General features: G+C 40.0%; 3 protein-coding genes across 5 annotated transcripts; all 3 read left to right on the forward strand.

The window, feature by feature from the left end:
* The first annotated feature begins 9,581 nt into the window (after nucleotides 1–9,581).
* On the forward strand, nucleotides 9,582–16,464 carry LOC147253403 (metalloreductase STEAP4-like). The gene is made up of 10 exons (XM_086218576.1): nucleotides 9,582–10,071; nucleotides 10,413–10,520; nucleotides 10,607–10,677; nucleotides 10,756–10,843; nucleotides 12,164–12,442; nucleotides 12,536–12,630; nucleotides 12,725–12,835; nucleotides 13,172–13,214; nucleotides 13,342–13,503; nucleotides 14,796–16,464. Exons 1-10 carry the CDS (start codon nucleotides 9,871–9,873, stop codon nucleotides 15,045–15,047), a joined length of 1,410 nt encoding a protein of 469 aa, XP_086074702.1. The 5' UTR covers nucleotides 9,582–9,870; the 3' UTR covers nucleotides 15,048–16,464.
* A 1,022-nt stretch (nucleotides 16,465–17,486) lies between these two features.
* On the forward strand, nucleotides 17,487–19,514 carry LOC147253404 (serum amyloid P-component-like). Of its 2 annotated transcripts, none has more exons than XM_086217220.1 (5): nucleotides 17,487–17,521; nucleotides 17,776–17,830; nucleotides 18,200–18,302; nucleotides 18,395–18,692; nucleotides 18,829–19,514. In XM_086217220.1, exons 2-5 carry the CDS (start codon nucleotides 17,776–17,778, stop codon nucleotides 19,045–19,047), a joined length of 675 nt encoding a protein of 224 aa, XP_086073346.1. In that variant the 5' UTR covers nucleotides 17,487–17,521; the 3' UTR covers nucleotides 19,048–19,514. The 2 variants fall into 2 exon arrangements, with proteins under 2 accessions (XP_086073346.1, XP_086073345.1); XM_086217219.1 differs by lacking the exon at nucleotides 17,487–17,521 and adding an exon at nucleotides 17,603–17,612.
* Nucleotides 19,515–21,328: 1,814 nt separating this feature from the next.
* LOC147253405 (serum amyloid P-component-like) lies at nucleotides 21,329–23,529 on the forward strand. Of its 2 annotated transcripts, none has more exons than XM_086218578.1 (5): nucleotides 21,329–21,365; nucleotides 21,547–21,601; nucleotides 22,223–22,325; nucleotides 22,418–22,715; nucleotides 22,849–23,529. In XM_086218578.1, exons 2-5 carry the CDS (start codon nucleotides 21,547–21,549, stop codon nucleotides 23,065–23,067), a joined length of 675 nt encoding a protein of 224 aa, XP_086074704.1. In that variant the 5' UTR covers nucleotides 21,329–21,365; the 3' UTR covers nucleotides 23,068–23,529. The 2 variants fall into 2 exon arrangements, with proteins under 2 accessions (XP_086074704.1, XP_086074703.1); XM_086218577.1 differs by having other exon boundaries at nucleotides 21,348–21,456.
* The last annotated feature ends 132 nt before the right edge of the window (nucleotides 23,530–23,661 follow it).

The following is a 23,661-nucleotide window of genomic DNA, read 5'->3' on the forward strand; positions in this document are numbered from 1 at the left end:
GACAACAGCAGAGCCAAAAATACATCACGTCCATGAGTGTAGCGATGGCTCTTGATGTCAGTGATCACTGCAATCTGTTCTTATTCCTTGTCACATGAAGACTATGTGTCAGTCATAATTATAAAAACTGGCGTTGTGTGTGCAGGGCGAGAGTACAAAAACAGAAGCTTCCTTGAACTACCGCCTCACAACCCTAGAGTCAGATGCTGTTAACAAAGGACTGTAATTATTAGCGATAATTGTTTCCCTGATGCCATTTATTATATAATCTGTCACGCTCACATCAAGTGAAGGAGGAATTTTTTTTATCTCATCATCTATGATGCAGCTCCAGTTTTTTTTTTTTTTTTTTTTAATTTTCCTTTGACCGGGAACACTGACAGCAGACACGTTACGTAAACTTTTATTCGCTTGTTTGTTTTCAAGAGGTCGTGATCGTTCCACATGTATTTTTTTGTTGTTGTTAGATCACCCTGGTTACTCATTAGTTTTGTATGCGCAGCACTTTTATTTGGCCTCTCAACCTGCTGCCTCATGAAATGAAATAAAGCCTTGCAGCTGGAGCTCTGAGGACTTGTCTGCACCTCCCTTTCACAAAAACTGAATTACCGCAGAAAGTATTATCAACCCAGTTATCAGTAAAATGATGTTGAGTAACGCAATACTGTTAACCTTACTCGTTTAGTTTCACATCCCTCTTCTTTTTTGTTTCATAACATGCAACTCTGTTTCATTCTTTCTTCTTTCCTTTTCTTTGCCTCTGTGTTTGTCTCCTACTCTCTCTCTCTCTCTCTCTTATTCTTTCGGGGATAGAGACCCACCCAGTCTTCAACTCACTGAAGCTAGTGTGGAGTAATTAGAATTAAAGTATTAGAGTTAAAAAGGAGGATTTGAGTCTGATTATGATGAAGGAAAACTATAATCCATATACTCCCTTGTGGGTTTCACAAGATTTCAGTGCAATCCACTCTTTAAAATACAACACAACACACCAAACATTACTTATAAGAAATGGTTTTGAAGCTGCTTGTGTTTTTGTGTGTGTCTGCCTGCGTGCGTGTGTGTTCATGAGGTGTGTGTGAGTGCTCTGCTGGTGACGGTGTGGGTGTAACTGAACTGGACGTCAACTATCTGCCTTTCTCTTTGCTGTAAAACTGACTTTTTCCTCTCGATTAAAAATGAATGCGCCTCCCTCTGCTCTCTGTCACTTCTGGTCCTGCTCCTTCTGTTTCACCGCTACCCCTCCTCTACCCCCCATCCTCTCTATATTCTTCAAGTAATCGCTATATATCTTCCACACACACTCACACAAATCTGTACCCTGACACTTTCTTCCCTCCTCCCAGCTCTCTCTCCTCCCATCTGCTGCTCTCTCTGCCTTCCCTCCTTCCTTTTTTTTTGACATATTTTATCAAAGGCCTCCACCACAGGTAACACTCACCCTGATCTCATTAACTGCTGCTAAGGACGCAAGACCTGAACGAGCACACTGAATGTGCACACTTCTCAAACACGCACACAGACCCACACACACACCCCCCCCCACACACACACAGACACACACACACACACACACACACACAGACACAGACACACACACACACACACACCGCTTGTACAACCCTAACAGTAGCGTATAGGACAAGAGAATCAAAGAAAGGAGGCTCATGTATAATTCTTACACTGAGGAGAGCTATAATAATCCAATGATTTCGGGCTATGGAATGAAGGCCTTTATGTTGCAATTTATGTGCGTGTGTGTCTGTGTGTGTATCTCCTCTCACTCTGTCTCTGTCCTGTTAGTAGCTGTATTAACCTGGGGTCTCTCTGCTCTCCCGATCAGTGTAACCCCATTAACTCCCATTAAGTCTCATTACCAGCCTCGTGAGGATCATTACTGCTTGTTTTATCTCATTTCCTAAACACCACACCATGCATTCAGCAAATGTCGACTTATGTACAACAGGATTTTTTTTTGTTTTTGTAAATTTTGTCAGTAATTGTCAGTTGTTATGTGTTTCATCAGAGGCGGGACCAGATGTGATTGGTAGTTTGCCAGTTAACGATTGACAGTAATTGAGGCAATCCCACTGCCGCTGACAGATAAAAAGTCAGCCCACACTGCCAAGGGAATAGTTTTTTTAAGGCCTGAAGGGCTGTGTGGGAAAACTACCAGAGAAGGTGGCACAGGAGTGACAGCTTGACACAGAGTCAACTATAATTATACATGACTGTCAGAGTGAAATATTCAGAGGTGTGTGGTCATGGGGATGAATTATATATTCACTACCACTAGGATTTCTGTCCCAGAATGGGATTTGATGTTGGAAAAAAAAAAGGCTAAAAAGGAGTGAGATCTGAAGAAGAAAAAAAGCATGGGTGAATAGAGTGATTAAAGGCGAGAAGGTGATGCTGAAGATGAGGGAAGTGACGATTTACTTCTGCTGCTCTCTCAGGTCTGTAAAGGTATGCCAGGCAGCAGACTGGGATTATTTTAATCACATATTTTATTTCAATAAGGAGGGATCAATTTTGAATTTAATCTAGTTTAGAGTAAAGCTAAACCAGCATATGGATGTATTGAACTCCGTACGAATAATCAAAATACAAATGATAAAGTAGCATAAAATGCTTCATGAAAAGGAGAAATTGAGTGGGGAAACAACATTTATTGGTTTAATAACTCAGTTCAGCGTATGGACCAGATCACCATGCTGCTGCACTGTTTATGACAAAGAAAATAGGATGTAGGAGGGATTGTTGTGGAGCCTTGGTGCAGGTGATGGTGGAGTGGAGTCAGATGATGAACCAAGAACATCCAGAATATGAAGCACGTCCAGATCCAAATGAAGGGTATGGGAGGACGTGTGTTGAGCAGTCATTGACAATGGCAGAAACACCATGATGCATAAAAGACAAAACAACAAAGACAACAACAACAAAAAACAAAAACAAAAACAAAGACCACATCAATTGTTGGCGCAAAGTAATTTTATTTAGATAATAAAATGTTCTCGAGAAGAAGGGGTTATGGACGGAGGGCTGATTGAGAGGAAAAGGTCGAATATTAAGAGGAACCTGGGGTCGAGACTCGGGCAGGGGGTCGTGTTTGTTATTTGTATTGTGCACCGAGTGGTTACCCACTAAAAATATGGAAACTCTAAACAGAAAGGACCTGGGGTGACCAGCATCTGTGCACATGCAGGACTCTCTTGCTGGGGTGACCAGCATCTGTGCACATGCAGGACTCTCTTGCTGTAAGGTCATGTGTTAACCACCACGGCAAGGTGCTACCCACTGAAAGAGAAAGAGGTTGGGGTGGATGGTTCATGAGAACAGAGATAAACAAGAGGGAGGGAGAAGCACAGGGAGATGATGCAGGTGTGGTTGGCACTCCTATAAAAAGAGACTATCACTCTTCTTGGGATCAATCTGAATAAATTAAGGTTCAAAATAATGTAATCTGACTGACTCAGAGGAGGCGCACAAAGAGACGGCAGACCAGATGACACGATTGAAGAATGGAAACACGATTCAATGGAATTTCTTCCTTATTGTAACAAACACTTGTAACTACATTTACTGTATCTTGAAAATGTTTTAATGACAACGTGCAATTACAACATTTATTCAGTAGTAATTCAGCAGTCATGGATTAATTGCAGGTTATATATGACTCACGAGTCCGTCATGAATTTACCGTCTGCATAAGGGCTGAACAAAGCATGCTGCTTCCTGTTCGTTATGTTTCAGTTCATCTTGTTTGGCAAAGGAACATTTTGTTAAATTTTCAAAAGATTACAGTGCCCAACATTTCCAAGTAGGTATGTTGTAATGACAGTCATTGTGTAACACAAAAGGAACCATGCTAGGAAAGAGCACATGCAGCAGATCATTCACTTAAATTAGCGCAGAAGCTAACAGAATGTACAGTATGTAGACGTGTCGTTGATCTAAATGGGGGGAAACATGGCTGTGCTTTATTGCTCGCTGGTGCCTGGCTGTCATATAGTAATACCTAGTTATACCTCGACTGAAGTCAGGCTAGATTAGCTATTGGTTACATTGAAAACTAATCAGAGACATTTTTTTAGGTGTTAATTTAGAGTTTCATAATTTCTTCTTGCAAACTTAAAAGGATAGCACATCCCAAACTGAAAATTCAGTCATTACCTCATGGATATGGAAGGTTGTTTTGGTGTGAGTAGTCTTAAAAAACAAAACAAAACAAAACAAAAAACAACAACAACAACAACAACAATGCCATATTTCAGACAGGTAGGAGGAAGCATTTTATACTTTTACTTATTTATTTCTTTTAAATTCCATTATGATTGAATAATCATTTTTGAAATGTCCCTCAAATCAGATTTAATTGTCACTGACCAGACAAACCAGGGACTGCGTGTCAAAAAACAACAAAAAAACAACAACAAAATAACACTCTTGGCTTTTACTGGAAAACAAACGGCTGTCACATGTGACAAAAGCTGTTCATAAATGAGCCCCATCCACTTCACAAAAAAGAGGAATAAGACCCAATTTCGAAAGACCGAATTTTTTTTCCCCCCAGAATATTACATGCATTGTGTCTATAATGGTTTGCACAATCTGCAGTGCAAAAGGACTTCCAGTAAAAACAGCCATGATTAAAATCTCAAATAATTAAATTTATGATAAATTTAATCAGTGGGTAATGAGTTTTCATGTTTTCTTTAATATTCTTCATCTATATGCTTCCATTAGATTTTTCTTTTTTTTTTTAATTTTTTGTGTGTGGTTGGAACAGACGGTGCCACATGCACACCAACTTTCTAGAATCCACTCTTTCCAGACAACTGCTGCTCCCATTCAGTCTGATTTTATAACCTTGGTGATTAGGACCCCTGTAAAACTGAGACCATGTCCTGATGCTGCTCTGCATTGAAAGAATTAGAAAAGAGACAGGAGGGGTGTGTGTGTGTGTGTGTGTATGTGTGTGTGTGTGTGTGTATGTGTGTGTGTGTGTGTGTGTGTGTGTGTGTGTGTGTGTGTGTGTGTGGAGTGATGTGTGTAACAAGGGAAGATGGGATCTGACCCATTAACTTTACAGCCCACTCATTGAGCACCATGAGCAGTAGGGGTCAGTTGGGAGATTTCACTGTAAATCTCCAAAACGATCTCTGTGAAAGACCAGAGAGAGAGAGAGAGAGAGAGAGAGAGACAGACAGACAGACAGACAGACAGACAGACAGAGAGAGCGAATGGGAGGGAGAGAGAGAGAGAATGGGAGGGGGAGGGAGAGAGAGAGAAATAGAGAGAGAGAGAGAGACAGACAGACAGACAGACAGACAGACAGACAGACAGACAGAATGGGAGGGAGAGAGAGAGAGAATGGGAGGGGGAGGGAGAGATAGAGAGAGAGAGAGAAATAGAGAGAGAGAGAGAGAGAGAGAGAGAGAGTGCTCGAGAGCGCTTCCTGTCTCTACAGGGAAAATCACAGCTTGCAACACAGTTCTTAACTCTGCCTAAAGCCAACAAAGTCAGGATATCAACTGCTGCCAACCAGCCAGCTGGACTTGACTTTCTTCTGTTATTCATTTAAAAGCTCGACAAGAAAAGAGCTTTTACTGCTTTGCCATTTTCAGAGCAAATATTGGGGGAGTGAATATAGGTTGCTTCTCAGTTGCCCCCTCTCATATTTCAGCTTGGTCAGATGTGACCTTTTGGACTGTGTTGGGGTCATGGCCTGCAAACCAAAATACAACCTCAAAAACATGAGGACATTCTTTGCCTTGAGGATAAAAACACAGCAGATGTGTCATGTAAAGGAAGTGAAGCAAGGAGAGGGAAAAGTCACCCCCCAAAACATCGAGCTCTGACCAGGATGTTTCTCGCTCGTTATTGCCCCGCAGCACAGCAGCTCATTGGCTGGGTCGCACCTCACATCCACTAATCCGCCACAGTACCATCATGAAGCAGAAAAAAACCCATCACACCCTCTTTACACATCACCCTCTTTCATTCTGACATCAAATCACACTCTGCCACAAATCTTTTCACTGTAGATGATTAATAATTCAAGCTCCCTGACCATGGTGGCCACTGAATAATTGCTGCAGTTATTCATGTATCTCTTGCTACTATGTTACCTGGGGATCATGTGCTCTGATAACCCCATCCTCCAAAAAAAAAAAAAAAATCCTTCATGACTTTCTTCCTCTTTCTTCTCAATTCTTGAGGTCAGACTTTCAAAACAGCTCAGCCAACGCCTCACACCGTTCCAACGTCAAGAAGTTTCAGAGGCTGCTGTGCCAGCCCAGCACGCAGGAAATGTTCTAACAATTAGGTTCTAATTAATAGGATTTGATCTAATGTTTAAAGAACATTTTGTAATTGTTTATTATTTCAAATAATATTCCAGGAAGGTTGAATGTTTTTAAGATGATAAAATGTTCATTTTAAAGACATCAAAAGAATTTTGTAGTTAAAATATTTAACTGGACAGGAACATTACCTCATCAGAAAAAAAAATCCTTTTAAGATTAGATTAGAATTTAGTCAAAGACTGAGAGGAAGGCTGTTATAATGTGGTAATGTTAAAAATGTTTCAATTGAACTGCTGCCATTAAAGATGTATGTCATTTTATGAAAGTATCTTTCTCTGAAATAATAGTCTTCTCTGTAAGAAACCAAACATGCTACTGAATTACTTTTTAAAAGAATGATACAGGGTTCAAATCAAAAAGTTGCAAATGCTCTCAACAGTCGCTGGTTCGATTCCTTGCCGGCGCCTTTGAAACAGCACCTTCTCTTTGCCGTCCAATAATAGCCTCATCCCCTCTTGATGACTTTGGACTGTGGGAGGAAGCTGGAGTACCAGAGAGAACCCACACAGGAACAGGGAGAACATGGAGACTCACACAGAAAGATCCCGTGATGGAGCCGGGGCTCAAACCCAGAACTTTCTTGCTTTGAGGCGACAGTGCTGACCACTGCACCACCGTGCCGCCCCAAATCTTAAAATGGTCACAAAATCACAATAACAAAAAGAAGATGGGGATCTTTTTAGAACATCTTATTGTATAGTGTCCTGGTATGAAGAAGAAAATTCTAAGGATCAAAACATAAACTTCTTGCTAAAAACTCAACAGGAACATTGCATGCTAACATTCCCAGAGTGATTTCAGTGCGAGAGAATTCTCCTTAGGCTAGAGCTTTATTTGACACGGTAGAATTCATTACACTGTTATCTCTAATGCATATTGCATTTTGCAGCCAATCCTGGTAATGGCTGTAGCCTGGGAATACTGAGCGATCCAATCATCAGCTTTGCCTGACGGTGCCTTTTTTGCACATCTGACATTTGATATGATTACTGCCTCCATTCAGTTTTACTTTGGTAATCAGAAAACTCACCCCCACTGCTGGAGGCTGGATTGTTTGAGTAGCTCATGAGCTCTTGACTCCAGTCAGCTGAGGTTAAGCTCTGTTATTTTGTACCTGGACTGCTAGAGGGTGATCTTTGAGCTTGAATGAAAGAAACTCTGAGTTAGTCATAACTGACCACTAAGTACAGGAAACCCACAGCACCATAGCAAAAAAAACAAAACCAAAAAAACCTAACACTTCTAGATATAGACTGTATCCTATTCTTTATTTCATTTTAGTTTTATTGATGTAGTAACTCTTGATTTTTATTGATTCATTTTCTTTTCTGTCTGACTCCACTCAAATCACATTCATTTGGCTTCAGGAGCTTGTGGGAGGAAGGTTAAGCGAGTAATTGTTCACCAAACAAACTGCTGATTGATTGCTGGTGAGGGCTCAGGCTAATTACTGCCTAAGAAACTAGATCAGCAGCAAATTTCTTCACATTATCATGCATGTGTGCATGTGTGCGTGCTAGAAAAATAAAGCTACATTTGTGTCACATGGAGACACACACACACACACACACACACACACACACACACACACAGTGAGGCAGCAGAGCAGAGGGAGTAATTACAGAGAGGGACAGGTCACTAGGTCTGCGGTTCACCTCAACCCTAAACACTGGAGCTATTCTGGACTTCTGGGAAAATAAGCAGGGTTGCACGCGGGGGGGTGGGGGGGTTGAAGGGCTAAGAACATTAATTACTCACAGGGGCGACACAAAAATGCATATTAGACTGCAATGGTCGGCTTGCTAGCAAATTCCATGAATCAGCTCTGACCAGCTCGCCGGTAAATGATTATTATGAGTGCATAGAAAAACTCCTCCTACAAATAAAATATGTTATTTTCTTTGCATACATAAAGTTGTTATTCTTATGGTGGACTCATGCAGAGAGTGTAGCATATTATGTGTGCATACTGTGACTGTGGCTTTTAGCATTTTTTGTCCTGCTTATGTCTACCTAAATTTAATCTCTGCATTCTAATAAAATAAGTATTAATTCCTGGAAGTATTATATCCTTCGAAGTACAATTTTGCAAACGTGTCTATTAGAAACAGGGGACAAACAATTACAGCTTCAAAAAGCTTTGATTACACTTTAACACTATCTTTATAATGTCAGTTTGTCAGCCTGCCAGTAAAACAAAATAATTTATCCGGATTATATTGGATTTGACAGCGCAAAAAAATCCATTATTAAATAAAACTGCTGAATGTTCTGGGAAACTGGGTCAAAGTGTTAATTATTGCCAGATGGTTTAAACATATTTTAACTCCAGCTCAAATATTACAGGCAAATGTTATCTCTTGGAGATCGTCTGCTTGCAAATTATGCTAGTTGAAGAGCTTGCTGGATCCACGTTATTGTTTTATCTAAGGGAATAATAATTGTTATTGTGATCAAATCAGACCACTTTTACCACACATTAATGGACAGAGAATTGTAGCTCTATAAGAATTCTTGATATAGTGGTCATGTATGAATTATTGATGATTTTTTTACAATTTTATTTTGAAGTGTAAACTTGTAGTATTTCATGTATAGCTTAGAATTTAAAGCATATAAATGAGGACTTAAGCTGACTGGTTGAACCACCTTTGCAATGATGTATGACACATTCTCATTACGGGCTCAGCACCCCAGAAGTTGAATTCTAGAATCACTCCAGTTAAGTTAGACATGAACATAGGTATCACAAATTAATTGGGTACTAATTGTACTCATTTTGTAACCAATCAGATGACAACTCTCACTTATTGTAGATATGGCTACTTTTCTCTGTCCTTTGCGTGTGTGTGTATGTCTCTTACCTGGAATTTCTCAGTGGAAACATTTGGTAATGTCAAACATTCCGCATCATGTTGCCAGGCTGAAGAAATTCTAGGTTGTTTTTCTGGTGTTACATAAACCATCACAGATGACTCAACTCCGAACCACAAAATATCCTATCCAAACACACACACACACACACACACACACACACACACACACACACACACACACACACACACACACACACACACACACACACACACACAATTTGCACAAGCCAAACATGATGGCTCACACATACTTGCTGTACCCCCCACCTTTTGGTGTGGAGTTTCCCAGACAGACTTCCCTCTGACCTCGTCCTCATATGGGAGGGGACAACAGATTGAAACACTGACTCAAATGAGAAATCTGTCAGTCTATGGAGTAACAAGGTAGAAGAATAGACAAATAGGCTCGAGGGGCAGACGGTTAATTTGCTGAAGATTTTTGAGGAGAGCAGTTCCTTAGATAATCATTATTTTGTTACATACGCCTTGAATTTTGGATAAATTCCTCAGTTCTATTTCAGTGCAGCTACCAAAGCTCGTGGAGTGTTTTGCTCTTTCAGAACCACAGGAGATATCCTCATTGTTTATGTCAGACTGTAGCCACGTCAGCTGACAAACTGAGCAGCATGTCAAGGGAGGTGAAGCCAGAGAATGTGTCGCTGTGTCCTCTGGGCATGGCAGCAGCCCCCAAGCAAGAGCTGCTGTGCATCTTTGGGACTGGAGACATGGGGCGCTCTCTGGGGCAGCGTCTGCTCCAGTCTGGCTACGGGGTGGTGTACGGCAGCCGCAGACCACACAGCTGTGGCCCAGTACCTCAGGGAGCTCAGGTACAACACATAGCGTGACAACTTCACAATATTCTTCTGAGCTTTTTGTTTTTATTGTTGTGATACTGAAATGTTTACCCTTCAAAATATGTGTCACATGTTCATGTCCACTGATGAAGCCAAAGTGCATACTGGGAAAGAAAAAGCACTTCTTATCAGGTTTTAAAGTTGACTGAGCTGAACAAGGTCACTGATAACTGAAAACACACTGATGTGTGTCTACGGGTGTGCCTGGGATTCTCGTCTATTTTGCTTTTATTTTTCGCATTAACTGGTGATGTAGCCTCACTGAAGACGATGAAGCAGTGAATGTCATGATTTTTTTCCTTTGCGTTGTGCAGGTGATGAGCCATGCAGCAGCAGCCCAGTCAGCTAGCCTGGTCTTTATTTGTATCCACAGGGAACACTACAGCTTACTAGAGACCCTTGAACCTCAGCTGAGGGGGAAGGTACCATTTTCAGAAGCCTCTGTGTAACATTCCTCCTTACTAGTTTTTAAAGTTTCATCTGCTTTACTCATCTCTTTTCATGATAGGTGCTGGTGGATGTCAGTAACAATGTGGAGAAGAACCTTTACCCAGAGGCCAATGCTGCCTATCTACAGAGGTAATTAGGCAGTAAAGCAGTTACAGTCTCATGGACTGTGTGGTTTGAATCAACATTAAGTAACTATTTGCTGTCCAGTTTGACTCCTGCATCTCCTGTGGTGAAAGCTTTCAACACCTTGTCTGCCTGGGCCCTGCAGAATGGACCCGCAGATGCCAGTCGACAGGTAAAAGTCACGTTGGATTATCTTTTGTCAGAATGAAGCCTTCGATGGGAAATAAGTTGTGTTAAATCCATCCATCTGTCCACACATTGTCTTTCGCTTATTCCTATTAAGGGTCGCAGGGGGGCTGGAGCCTATCCCAGCGGCTACGGGCGAGAGGCGGGGTTCACCCTGGACAGGTCGCCAGTGTTAAATCCTTATATTTTAATACAAATAGATCATAAATCTGTACCCCCCCCCAACAGAAAAAAAGATTTAATAAGAAAGACAGACCATATGTTAAGGTATCTACCACTTGCACATGTTAAAAAGTAGAGCAGAGATGAGTTAGGGACTCGGCCACAGAGACTTTTGGTCAAGTATTGTGAAGAATAGATGAAAGTGGAGCAGTCAACACTGCTCATGCAGCAAAGTAGAAACAATATACGTTTTACTCTTTGAGTGCATTTGAGAACCTGTACTTTTTAAGTTCAGTCAGTCTTGTTTTTTGCACAAGAAGTATCTGTACTTCTCCTAAAGCAATGAATCTATGTACTTTTGCCGCTTCTGCTTGCCACATCCTAAAAGTTAAAAAATTCCATCTGCTTTAAACAGTGTGTCTATTTTGAAATGACTCCACTTAGAAATGCTTGTCGAATTCCACTTCTGCTGAAGATCTCCAAGGATTCGACAATTGTCTGATGCACTTAAACAGCGGGGTGCTGACCAACAAGTTAAAAATAATAGTCTCTGTCAAACTGGAAAGAATTTCCAGCCAAATTATATTATTAACTCATTTTGAAGTTTTGATCAAACCAAGTCCAAGCAAAAGCAGCCAAATCTGAGGAGTCAGCCTTGTGTCTTTGCTGCGAGTGCCATCTCTGATGTATCCTTGAATCAATTAACTCCACAGTCACTCTTAGATCTAAGCTTCCTATCACATGCTTAGCTTTCTCACTGTACTGAAAAGCTGCACCATATGTGGCTATTTCTGTTTCATTTTGATCTGTTTGTGCTATCCCAGAGGACAACGAATCCACACAGAAGTGTATGTGTGCGTGTGCGTGGGAAGTAGATATATTGGGGTGTGTTAGTGCATTTGGTGCACCATTGACTGAGTGTTGTTGTTAGTTTCTACCTGCTTTTCCTCAACCAACATCAGTATTTCATTCAGGAAGATGAAACAGTACTATCCCCAGGAGACCAAACCCTTTCATCACTCCATCTGTACATGAATATATATTAATGCACATATAGAATAATGAAGACGTACACTCCACAATTTGAAACGAAACATTTAAAAAGTTGCTTTTTTTTTTTTAAATCATGGGTGTTGTATTTCAGGTGTACCTGTGCGGGAACAGTTCTGAGGCAAAGCAAGCAGTAACAGAGGTGGCAACCAAGTTGGGCTTCACAGTCCTGGACAGGGGGTCTCTGTCGGTAGCCAGAGAGCTGGAGGATTTCCCCCTGCAGCTCTTCCCAGAGTGGAGGTTGCCGCTTCTCTTGGCCACCGGCCTCATCGCCTTTTTCTATCCCTATCTGCTCATCAGAGATGTCGTTTATGCGTATGTTGTAGATGGGAAAGACATCTCCTTCAGAATCATGGTGTCCTTGGCCAATAAGGTGGAGAATCTTAAATGTCTTGTAGATTATTAGCTGTGTTTCATTCAACTGAAACCTGGTGAATACTAAAATAGTCTCTTCTGCATCTGTCAGGTGTGTCCCATTGTTTCTCTAATCATGTTGGCTCTGTGCTACCTGCCGGGAGTAATAGCTGCCTTCATTCAGCTCTACAGGGGAACCAAATACAGGTAGGCAATCAAAAATCAAGACGGACCAGCATTTACAAAAGATCATTTAATGTAATTGTTGTGACATACAAGCCCAGCTATGTGGTTCTTTCAGGCGGTTCCCTGATTGGCTAGACCGCTGGATGCTGTGCAGGAAACAGCTGGGACTGGTAGCACTTGCCTTGGCCTTTCTACATGTGCTCTACACTCTCATCATCCCCATACGGTATTCTAATATTCTAAAGTTTCATGTTATTTATTTGCTTCTGGATTATATTCAAATATGCAATACAAAATTTTTAAAACATCATTGTATAAAGCAGAAAATGCAGATCAATGACAAATATGATTTGGGAGAGCCTGTCTAAAATGAATCCACTCTTTGCCCCCCTTGTAAAATATGCAGTATGGAGTTCTTCATATTTCATATAAAGAGAAAGAATGATAAGTGCCATCAGTTCCATTATTCATAGACACATTTATTAGACATGAAATACTACTAAAATACTTGCCTTTACTACTGTACCTAAACTGTACTTAATACGAATTTATCTCCACACAGATATTTTGTAAGATACAAGATTGCTGCAAATATCATCAAAGAGGTAAAACATTTGAGATCAATTTAAAAGTTTTTATTGCTGTATGAAATGTTATTTAAATGGGACTTTTGCATAATCAGTACACAAAATGCTAATCGTAATATTATGTCTTGTTTAATGTCCCTCACAGATCGGGCAGAATCAAACTGAGATGGACAACACGATTGCCTGGCGGTCTGACTCCTACTTATCTATGGGGATCCTGGGATTTGGCCTGTATGTCCTGTTGGGAATAACATCTCTGCCTTCAGTCAGCAATGCCCTCAGCTGGAGGGAGTTCAGCTTCATACAGGTGGATACTGTGTGTTTGAGTCTGAATGTGTGATGGTGTTAGACGCTGAATGCTTGAATTGTGCTGTGGTGGCCGTAAACATGTGTATCCTGCTCCGTGAAATACTTGCAGTCATAGCTGGAAAGTGAAATTATTTTTATCAAAGTTTCCAGAGCAGCGCAAGCAATCTTGCAAAACAGAGGTTTCACTATGCTCTTGTGGGTGTCCGTCTATGTGTGCCCATCGAACAGACTGTACTTCACTCACAAAGTTCGAAGAAAAGATGATAAAGCAAAGACATTAAACAAGCTGGTGTGTCAAAATGGAGAGTAGCAAAGGCTTTTACCTCATGATCCATCTTTTAATTACAGGAATACAATCAAGCTTGGTGGGAAATTAGGTTTAGTGCAATTGATTGTCTCACCTCTTCACTGTGGCCCTGAAAAGCAGCAAGTGACAACTACTGTAGATGGATGATTGTGTTAACACGCAGAGATACATGCTCATAATATTAAAGAGACTCGGCTGCTGTCCTCTCTAAAGTTGCCTGCTGGAAACTATTTTAACGTGTTATGAAATTTTCTGTATACTGACACTATTGCGCCTGTTTATGCTCTAGGCTGCTGAGATGCAGTTAGTGTGGAATTTTACTGGGGAACGGTTGGACCTTTAAGGAATGAGGATACTTGCAATAAAATTATATGCCACAGTTTTCACATCATGTCCATTAACCCAGATTTAGGCTATGAATGATGAGCATGAATTTGTGCCTCAGCCTAGATTGAAACTACTTACACAAAATTTCCAGCTTCCTATTGGCAATGATCTTTTTAGAGAGGGATATTTCTATCCATCCCGTACAAAATCTTTCACTGTCATTGTTTTTACTTGGGGCAGACACAAATGTTTACCCTTTTCCCACTTTGATCAATTGAAAATATAATCAGTCCCACCACAGGGAACAAACTAATTCATAAATGTAACTAGGTCATGACTAGCTCATTTTCTGATGCTGCAGCCGCTCCCCTTTACTCCAGCCTAAATTAGAGCAGTGCTTTAAATGTTAAGTTATTCATCAAATGTAATTTGTGGGGCATATATTATCCTCGGCCAAAGCCCTCAGGTTGGGATGGATCTGTATGCCTGTTAATGTACAAGTGTGTATTTATGTTCCCATGGGCACATTCATAGGTCAAAAGGCTACCTCTGTAAAGGTCATATCACATCAGCCTGTTACACAATAATTAGACCTGTGTTTTCTGTGTGGCAGCAAGCAACAACGCATGTGTCTTAACTTGTTTTCTTTTTTCTAGTCGAAACTGGGCTACCTCACTCTTTTCTTCTGTACCTTTCACACCTACTTGTACGGCTGGGACCGGTTTCTTCGCCCCTCTATCTACAAGTGGTTCACTCCACCAGGCTACATGCTCTGCCTGGTGTTACCGACGCTGGTGCTGGTGCTCAAACTGCTGATCCTCCTGCCCTGTGTTGATCGCAGCCTCACCCGCATTCGACAAGGCTGGGAGAGGGTTGAACTAGATGATGAGGAAAAACCATTAACTTAGGACCAAATCAGTTACACAGACACAGACGGGCATGAATGAAAAATACCAAGTACCAGGTAACACCAGCTCAGTATTCATGATGTCAGAGATGTCCAACTCAACAACTACAGTATCTTCACACAGGTTATGGTGAGAAGGTAGAGATAGGGAGTCCCTTATGAAACTCAAGAACCCTGAGTTGACACAGATGCTTCAAGTTGAAATGTCACGTTTCCTCTCTTGAGTTTGACTGCTGAAAAATTTGTGTAAACTCAGCCTTTGAGAAGGAGAATAAGTGAATATTGTCTCGAAAACAGGAGAAGAATACTGCTGCCGCTTTTGTTTATTTTACTACGACAAATACTTGATGTAATATTAAGCATCTTTTAGGTGAGAATGTAGGTGTATATGTGATTGCTTTATCTGGATAAAGCCTACAATTTGCCAGACTAACACTAAGCTATTGTTGCTAGTTCTCCACCAGCTCAGACATCCCTGCAGTCAACAGATATGAGATATCATGTAAATGATTTTTTTGAGAAAACAAAACATCTAAACGTCGTTGAGCTAGCGCTCCCAGCCAGTATATACTGCTTATGTGTTTCTCAGTGAAAAGTGGGACAGCCATTGATGGCGAATCTATACAAGCCTCAGAATAAAGTTGAAGTCAAGGCAACTTTATTGTCATATGCAACGGTGTAACTCAGAGGTAAACAACTGGAATTTTGAAATAAACAGCTCTAGAGAATCTCAGAGAATATGGAGACTTTGATGATCGACTTAGCAAAACTTTGGATGGATCCTGCTACATTTCTGTTTGCGAGGGTGATATGAATAAAATAATGAGTCTGTCTGAAAGTATTTGTGTTCCATGTGAGAAGATGAAGTGTGAGAATAAGTATATTTTGTGATAATAAAAGGAAATAGCACACTACCTTTATTAGCATAGCATGCAAAATGGCTGATTTTATCAAAGAATACAATGAAGTACCGGCCTACTCTCTCAAAGCCTCTTGCATTTTTTTGTTGGCAGGGTATCATTTTCATGCTTTCACTGGTCCCCGTGTAAACATGCACTCCCACCTGCTCCACATAGAAAATCTGATGGAAACATGTTATAATTGCCAATTTTGTGCTTTGTACGGCTTGGTTTTGGTTCACTCGTAACGCCGAAACAGCAGACTTGTCAGTAGGATAGGATAGTCAGTCAGCGTCAGTGGCAGCGCGAGTGTGACTGAACATAATAAAAATATGAGTATGCTTCTCATTGACTCTCATCTTTAATGGATTGTTTTTTTAGTAGGCTTACATTCCATTCAGTTCTACTCATTTTTATTTGAAGATTTAGTTCTTTTTTAATTCTTTCTAACTGATGTTCCTGTATGTTGAGTGTAACCACTGTAAAATGCCCTTAAAAATAAACTTGAATGTGACTGAAGAGTACTGTCTTCCTTACTTTCCTACTAGCAATATTAGAGCCTATCTGGAAACTCACTCAAACAGTTTTCTCCTGCAGAGTTGAGTGTTTTCTGTTTGGTTGTCTGGTCTGATCCCTCTCCCGGGTTCATTCCCTCTGGCCAACCTGATGCCGTTCTCCAAGAAACTCCCACCGCTTCCCCCAGAGCTGCAGACTTTTCCCTCCCCAATCAGTTTTTGAACTCAACAACATATGAAAGAAGCAGAAGAGGTCCCCTGCGCAGAAGACGTGATGATTTGATGTGATGATACTGGTATGGTGCTTGAGGTTAATCCAACCCTAACCTTACCCTAATCCTAAATCTTCACCCTCAAACTGAAAGATTTATGTCTCCACAACATGAGTAATATCCAACCTTACATATGTGTGAAATCATCATTGTTTATCACACTACGATCTTTGCATTGAAATCAATATTTAGATGTGTTTAATACTGATTAGATACATATTCCAGTTGTGTCAATATTGTTCGGTATCTATAGAAAAGAGCTTTATTATAATTATTTTAGTTTGCAAAAATGCAAATGGTGTGGCACGGTGGTGCAGTGGTTCGCACTGTCACTTTACAGAAAGAAGGTTCCGGGTTCTAGCCTAGACTCGGGCACAGGATCTTTCTGTGTGAGTCTCCATGTTCTCCCTGTTCCTGTGTGGGTTCTCTCTGGTACTCCAGCTTCCTCCCACAGTCCAAAGACATCAAGAGGGGACGAGGCTGATTGATACTCTAAATTGACCGTAGGTGTGACTGTGAGTGTGAATGGTTGTCTGTCTCTATGTGTTGGCCCTGTGATGGACTGGTGACCTGTTCAGGCTTCTTGCCTGAAGGCTGCCGGGATAGGCTCCAGCCCCCCCCACGACCCTCAACAGGATAAGAGGTAGAAAATGGATGGATGGATGGATGGATGGAAGGAAAAGTGCAAGCCAGAGTGCTTCTAGAGTTCCAACCAGAGTGTTAAATGCCGTTCATTTTTTTCTTCTGAATCAACAGAAAAGTAGACCAAAAGTCTGAGGCCAGAAGAAGGTGAGGAAGTATAGAGAGAAATACGGAAGCAGTGAGTGTATAAAAGTAACACCCTTTTCTGTTTAACATAAGATCCAGAAGTAGCTTCAAGGTAGGTCAAACATGGAGATCTGAAGCGATTGTATGGAGATGTTATTTACTCTGCACTTGTATTGTTGATATTCATAGGTTAATTGGCTATTACTTGCATTTCACAAGGTTCAGAGGTGCTCAATCAGTTCTGTCTGTGTATTTTGATGGTGTCTTTGTATTAGATGAAGTATTTGCCTCTACTGGTGATGCTGACAGCATGTGCCGCTGCTCCTAAAGGTAAAAAAAAGTACATTTTCTTCATCTAACACTGGGAATATGAAAAAAAAACCTGTATGCATAATCGCACAAGAGATCATTAACAGGATTTTGTTGCTGTATGGTTGGTACATTGAAGTTTGGAACAAATAATAACTGGAGTTTTCTTTTCAAATTTCTTTTTTCTTTCTTGGTTTCCAGATAAATTTTAGTGCTCATACCACTTTTAATTGGGAAAGACAATAGAAACATTTTTGACCTAAATTTGTCATTAACATAAAGGAAAGAACATTTTAAAAAATAATTTGTTCATCTGAAGGTTTTTCCTGATTGTATTTTTCCCTTTTTATTTCTTTTTTGTGACTGACCACTGCTATTTGTTTCTTTCAGACTTGTCAGGGAAAATGTTCACTTTTCCCAAAAAGAATGACGTTGCTCATGTGAAGCTGACCGCATCCAAAGAGAATTTCAGCAAAGTAACTGTGTGTCTGAGGTAGGGTTGGATCTGCAACCTGAACAAAAGAACACGCTTTATCTCTGACAGGAAAACGTATCATCCATCATTATTTCTTGTGATGCCTGCAGATCCTTCACAGACCTCAAAAGAAACCATGTCCTTTTCTCTCTGGCCACAACCTCTTTCTCAAATGACTTCCTGATTATGTGGGATGAAGGAAATCAGGAGCTAGAGATATACGTGAGGGACCAGATAACTGACTTCATTCAACAAGGCAACAAATTGAACATGTGGCACTCGATCTGTGCCACCTGGGAAAGCTCGACTGGACTGGCTCAGGTGTGGTTTGATGGACAACCTTCATCCAGGAAAACTATCACCTCTGGATCAAACATCGTTGGAAAGCCAATAATCACAATAGGACAGGTACAGCTGCATTGATAGTTAATTTTTTTCTTTTATATATCTTTAAAATGCTAACAGTTCACTTTGTGTCTAAGGATAATTCAGCCCTACCATGTCCATTTACCTTATGATGTAATGTTCTGTGTAATCTCTACAGGAGCAGGATTCCTATGGCGGGGGGTTTAGCGCTGACCAGTCGTTTGTTGGAATGATGTCTGATGTCCACATGTGGGACTACGTCCTTTCACCCTGTGAGATGCAGCGCTATGTGGATGATCTCAACTTCACTCCAGGGAACGTTCTCAACTGGAGAGCGCTGGAATTCCAGATTGTAGACCAAGTGCTGACAGAAAGCAAACAAAACATCTGTCAGTAAACTAAAGTACCTCTAGTGTTTTCTGCGCGTTCTACACATTGCTTCATGATCATATACCAGTCAGGTATGAATGAGAGATTGGACTGAATGAGCGGAGTGAAACCGTTCTGATCTTCTCAGCTGTAGATGGAGGTATCACAGGGAGAAATATGACCTTTGATCTGAGTTCAGTTCATTCCCACGAACACTCCACATTTCTGTTTCTGTTTCTGTTTTTTTGTCCATGGCATTGACTTGAGAGGTGAACTGTTTTGTTTTTTTTAAATGTAAAAAGGAACAACTTCACCTCAAAGGAACAGATACTGTTAGCTCTATTTCAGAGAGAGGACATGAGGAGAAACTGGAGTCATTAGAAAATTGTGCTTTATGATTGCAGTATGTTATTTTTTGCTCTCCTGGAAGATCAACTTGTTCCAGAGTGTGTCAAATGTAAATCAAAAAAATAAAATCTGATTCATCATCTTTCACCAAGTGTGTTGTTGGTTAAATTTCCCTCTTTCTACATTTCAATGATGCACCCAAAGGCTAATATACATAGTTGGCACTAAATAAATAAATTTAAAAAATCTCCCCATTTGTTTGGCCTATGAAACAAGAGTGTAGCCCCATGGATTTTTGAAAATAACTTGAATTCATTGTCATTTTTAATTGTTTAATCTCCTTTTATAAGTTAATTCAAACTGTAAAAAGCTTTTTATTAATGTTTAGATGTGTTAAAAACAAATGTATGCCAAAATTCATTTGTCGGAAGTTATGATCCAATCAGATATCAGGGGTGAGAGGTTGATATTAAGTGTTTTTCTGTTGTCTTATATATTATCTTTTAATAATACTTCGTACTCACGTATACTTACAAGTCAAGCATATACATGATATAAGCTTACGTAGATCTAAAAGACAAATGTTCTTGGAATGTGTGTCTATGATCACCATTTGTGAGTCCCTTCCTGTTGTCGGAACGGCGCCAACTAGTCCTGGTGCTCAGGAGATTTGTGAGACCCCCTTGTAAAACCCCTTTAACTACTTCCAGATGTTCAAGAGTACAAATAAGGTGACTTGCAGCTAAGTCATTGATTCTGCCTGGGATGCATGAGCAGGAGATCCCGGATCCGTCTATAACATTAAAGAAGTACATTGATGAACTAAATACAGTGTTGGATCATTTTCTACCTCTTTGGGAACTGCCACAGAAACATCTTTATTACAAATGTCAAAAATAAAAAGGAAGGTGAATGTTAGCGAGACGTTCGAGAGGGAGGAGAAGCTAAGAGGAGAGGTAGCGTGAGTGTAGCTCCGCTCAGAAAAGTTAGCTTAGATGAGAACACGATGGCAGTGGAGCTGTCTTATTTTAGGGCTTGTAAGTGTATTCATGGACACTGAATCTTGTCACTGCTATTTGAAGTGATACTGCAGTGCTGTGAGTGTTAAGCTGGGAGATACTAGCTGGAGCACACACAAGGGTCATAGCATTATGTACCATAGCATAGCATTATGAATCTGTTCTGACATATCTACACCTGTAAGAGACTGCACCAAAAGAAAATTCAGTAACAACAATTTTTTTTTTCAGACTAAGGTTTTGGTGTAGTCTCTATGAACGGCGTGATTCAGGTTGGAATAGAGTACTCTGCAGGGGGGCACCGAGCCATCCATCCATCCATTTTCTATACTGCTTATCCATTAAGAGTCATGGAGGTGGCACAGTCTGAACGGGTTACTGTGAAAGAATGAAGTTGCCATGAAACCATTAGCTGTTATATTCTATAAGTGGCAATACACGATTCTATAGTACACTATACGATTGTAAGAATAGTATACCATACTATTCTATCATATACTATCCAATCCTATACCATACTATTCTATACTATCCTATACCATTCTTTACTGCACTATACCTTACTACAGTACAACATACCATACTAAACTATACTACACAAAACTACCCTGTACTACACAACACTATAGTTCACTATACTACACTATCCTACACTCTGATAGAAATTCCAATTGTATGATTATTGTATGTTTAGTAATTCATGTTCAGTTTCAAAAGAAAAATGCCATTATAATTATTTTAGTTTTATATCAGTACAAAGATTCTGCCAGCTACCACATGCACTTGCAAATATAAATAGTAGTGATTGATTTCACATGGGGAAGACCTGTTAAAACAATTCTTCAGATTCAACAGAAAATTGGAGAAGTCACAGTGTGAGAAACAGGACGGAAATATCGCAAAAAATAAGGAAGTAGTGAATGTATAAAAGTCACACGCCCTTTTGCTGTTGCACATAAAAACTAGAAGTAACTTCAAGGTAGGAATAAAACATGAAATCTGCAAAATGTAGGAACTGGAAGTGATTGTAACAAGAGATTTTTAACTCTGCACCTTTATTGTTATAATTGGTAGGTTAGTTGGCTAATAGTTGTATTTCAGAAGGTTCAGAGGTGTTGGGTCAGTTCTGACTGTGTATTTTCATGGTTTCTTTGTACTAGATGAAGTATTTGCTTCCACTGGTGATGCTGACAGCATGTGCGGCTGCTCCTCAAGGTAAAAACAAATATATTTTCTCCATTTTTACATTGGGAATACAATTTAAAGAAAGAAACCTGATGGCATGATTGCAAGAGATCATTTACAGTAGTTTGTCGCTGTTTGAACATTGAAGATGATTTTTTTCTAATTTATACTAATTTCACAGGAAAGAAAAATATGTTTTACAATAATTGAAGATATATTTATGAAGGCAATAAACACTGACAGTGTTGTAAAACAATTTTTTTGGGGATTAATTTCATTGCATTATTTCTTTTTTGAAATTTGTATTTTACATTATTTTTGAAACACTTGTGCCTTAGAGAAGGCCCTGACTACAAACATTCACACACACACACACACACACACACACACATATATATGTATATATACATACACATACACACATACATACATACACACGTATGTATGTATATATTTTTTTTCTGTCAAATGTGTGGCCAACATCTCAACAAGCCTTTCGTCACATTCTTATCTCATATATGATCACGCTGACCACATCATAAACAGTGCTTGCACATGTCAACATACTCAAACTCATATGATCCTCAATGTTTGAATTTTCTGTAAAATGAAACATGTTTTGCTCTTTATTTTGCTATTTATTTCTTTCAGACTTGTCAGGGAAAATGTTCACCTTTCCCCATAAGAACAACGTTGCTCATGTGAAGCTGACCGCATCCAAAGAGAATTTCAGCGATGTAACTGTGTGTCTGAGGTAGGGTTGGATCTGCAACCTGAACAAAAGAACACGCTTTATCTCTGACAGGAAAACGTATCATCCATCATTATTTCTTGTGATGCCTGCAGATCCTTCACAGACCTCAAAAGAGACCATGTCCTTTTCTCTCTGGCCACACCCTCTTTCTCAAATGACTTCCTGATTATGTGGGATAATGGAAATAAGGAGCTAGAGATATACGTGAGGGACAAAATGGATGAATTTAATCAAGAAATCTACAAATTGAACATGTGGCACTCGATCTGTGCCACCTGGGAAGGCTCGACTGGACTGGCTCAGGTGTGGTTTGATGGACAACCTTCATCCAGGAAAACAATCGTTGCTGGATCAAACATCGTTGGAAGGCCAATAATCACAATAGGACAGGTACAGCTGCACTGATAGTTAATTTTTTTTATAGAAATTGTAACCATTCATTGTATATCAAAGTACCATTCACAACTGGCGGTACAGTATGACTCATATTTCTTGCATCTAAACCTTTCTGTAACCTCTACAGGAGCAGGATTCCCATGGTGGGGGGTTTAGCGCTGACCAGTCGTTTGTTGGAATGATGTCTGACATCCACATGTGGGACTACGTCCTTTCACCCTGTGAGATGCAGAACTATTTGGATGATCTTAACTTCACTCCAGGGAACGTTCTCAACTGGAGAGCGCTGGAGTTCCAGATTGTAGACAAAGTGTTCATTGAAAGCAAAAAATTTACCTGTCAGTAACCTGAAGTACCTCTAGTAATTCATTTTTATTTTCTGTAACCACATATTGTGAACAAAATGATGGCCCATACATTGAGGGGTTTCATGATCATATACAGAAGCTTTTAGATGTCAATGAGAGACCTGATGAAATGGGCGGAGTGAAACTATCCTGATGTTCTCAACTGTAATTGGACAATGAGGAGAAGACATGTGATGTCTGATCTGAGTTCAGTTAATTTCCACGAATACCCCACATCTCTGCTTCAAGCCTTCTAAAACTACAAGAAATATGTAACAGGTCATTAGTGAAAATGGTCACATCCATGGTAAGCAGTAAGTACTGATGTGGTTAGTATTAATCTTTTCTTTAACTTTCTTTTTGACATGTCCACATATACATTTGTTCAGTGTTCTTGTAAGTTTTGGGTTAAATTTGATGAAAAACCCTATGAAAGGCACATTAAAGTTTACTGAAAGCTGTTCAGTTTGAAATGGTTCTCATTTAAAAAGTAACGCTCTGAAGTTCTGGGCCCAGTAGATAGAATCAGTGTCAGTGCTACTGACATTGAATAGAAACAGTTTCAACAGAAGGTTTTTGTTCCTTACTTTTTT

The sequence above is a fragment of the Aulostomus chinensis genome, chromosome 11 (assembly GCF_037954235.1).
Source record: "Aulostomus chinensis isolate RoL2024-O1b breed Wild chromosome 11, RoL_Achi_v1.0, whole genome shotgun sequence".
In the NCBI taxonomy this organism is placed as follows: domain Eukaryota; kingdom Metazoa; phylum Chordata; class Actinopteri; order Syngnathiformes; family Aulostomidae; genus Aulostomus; species Aulostomus chinensis.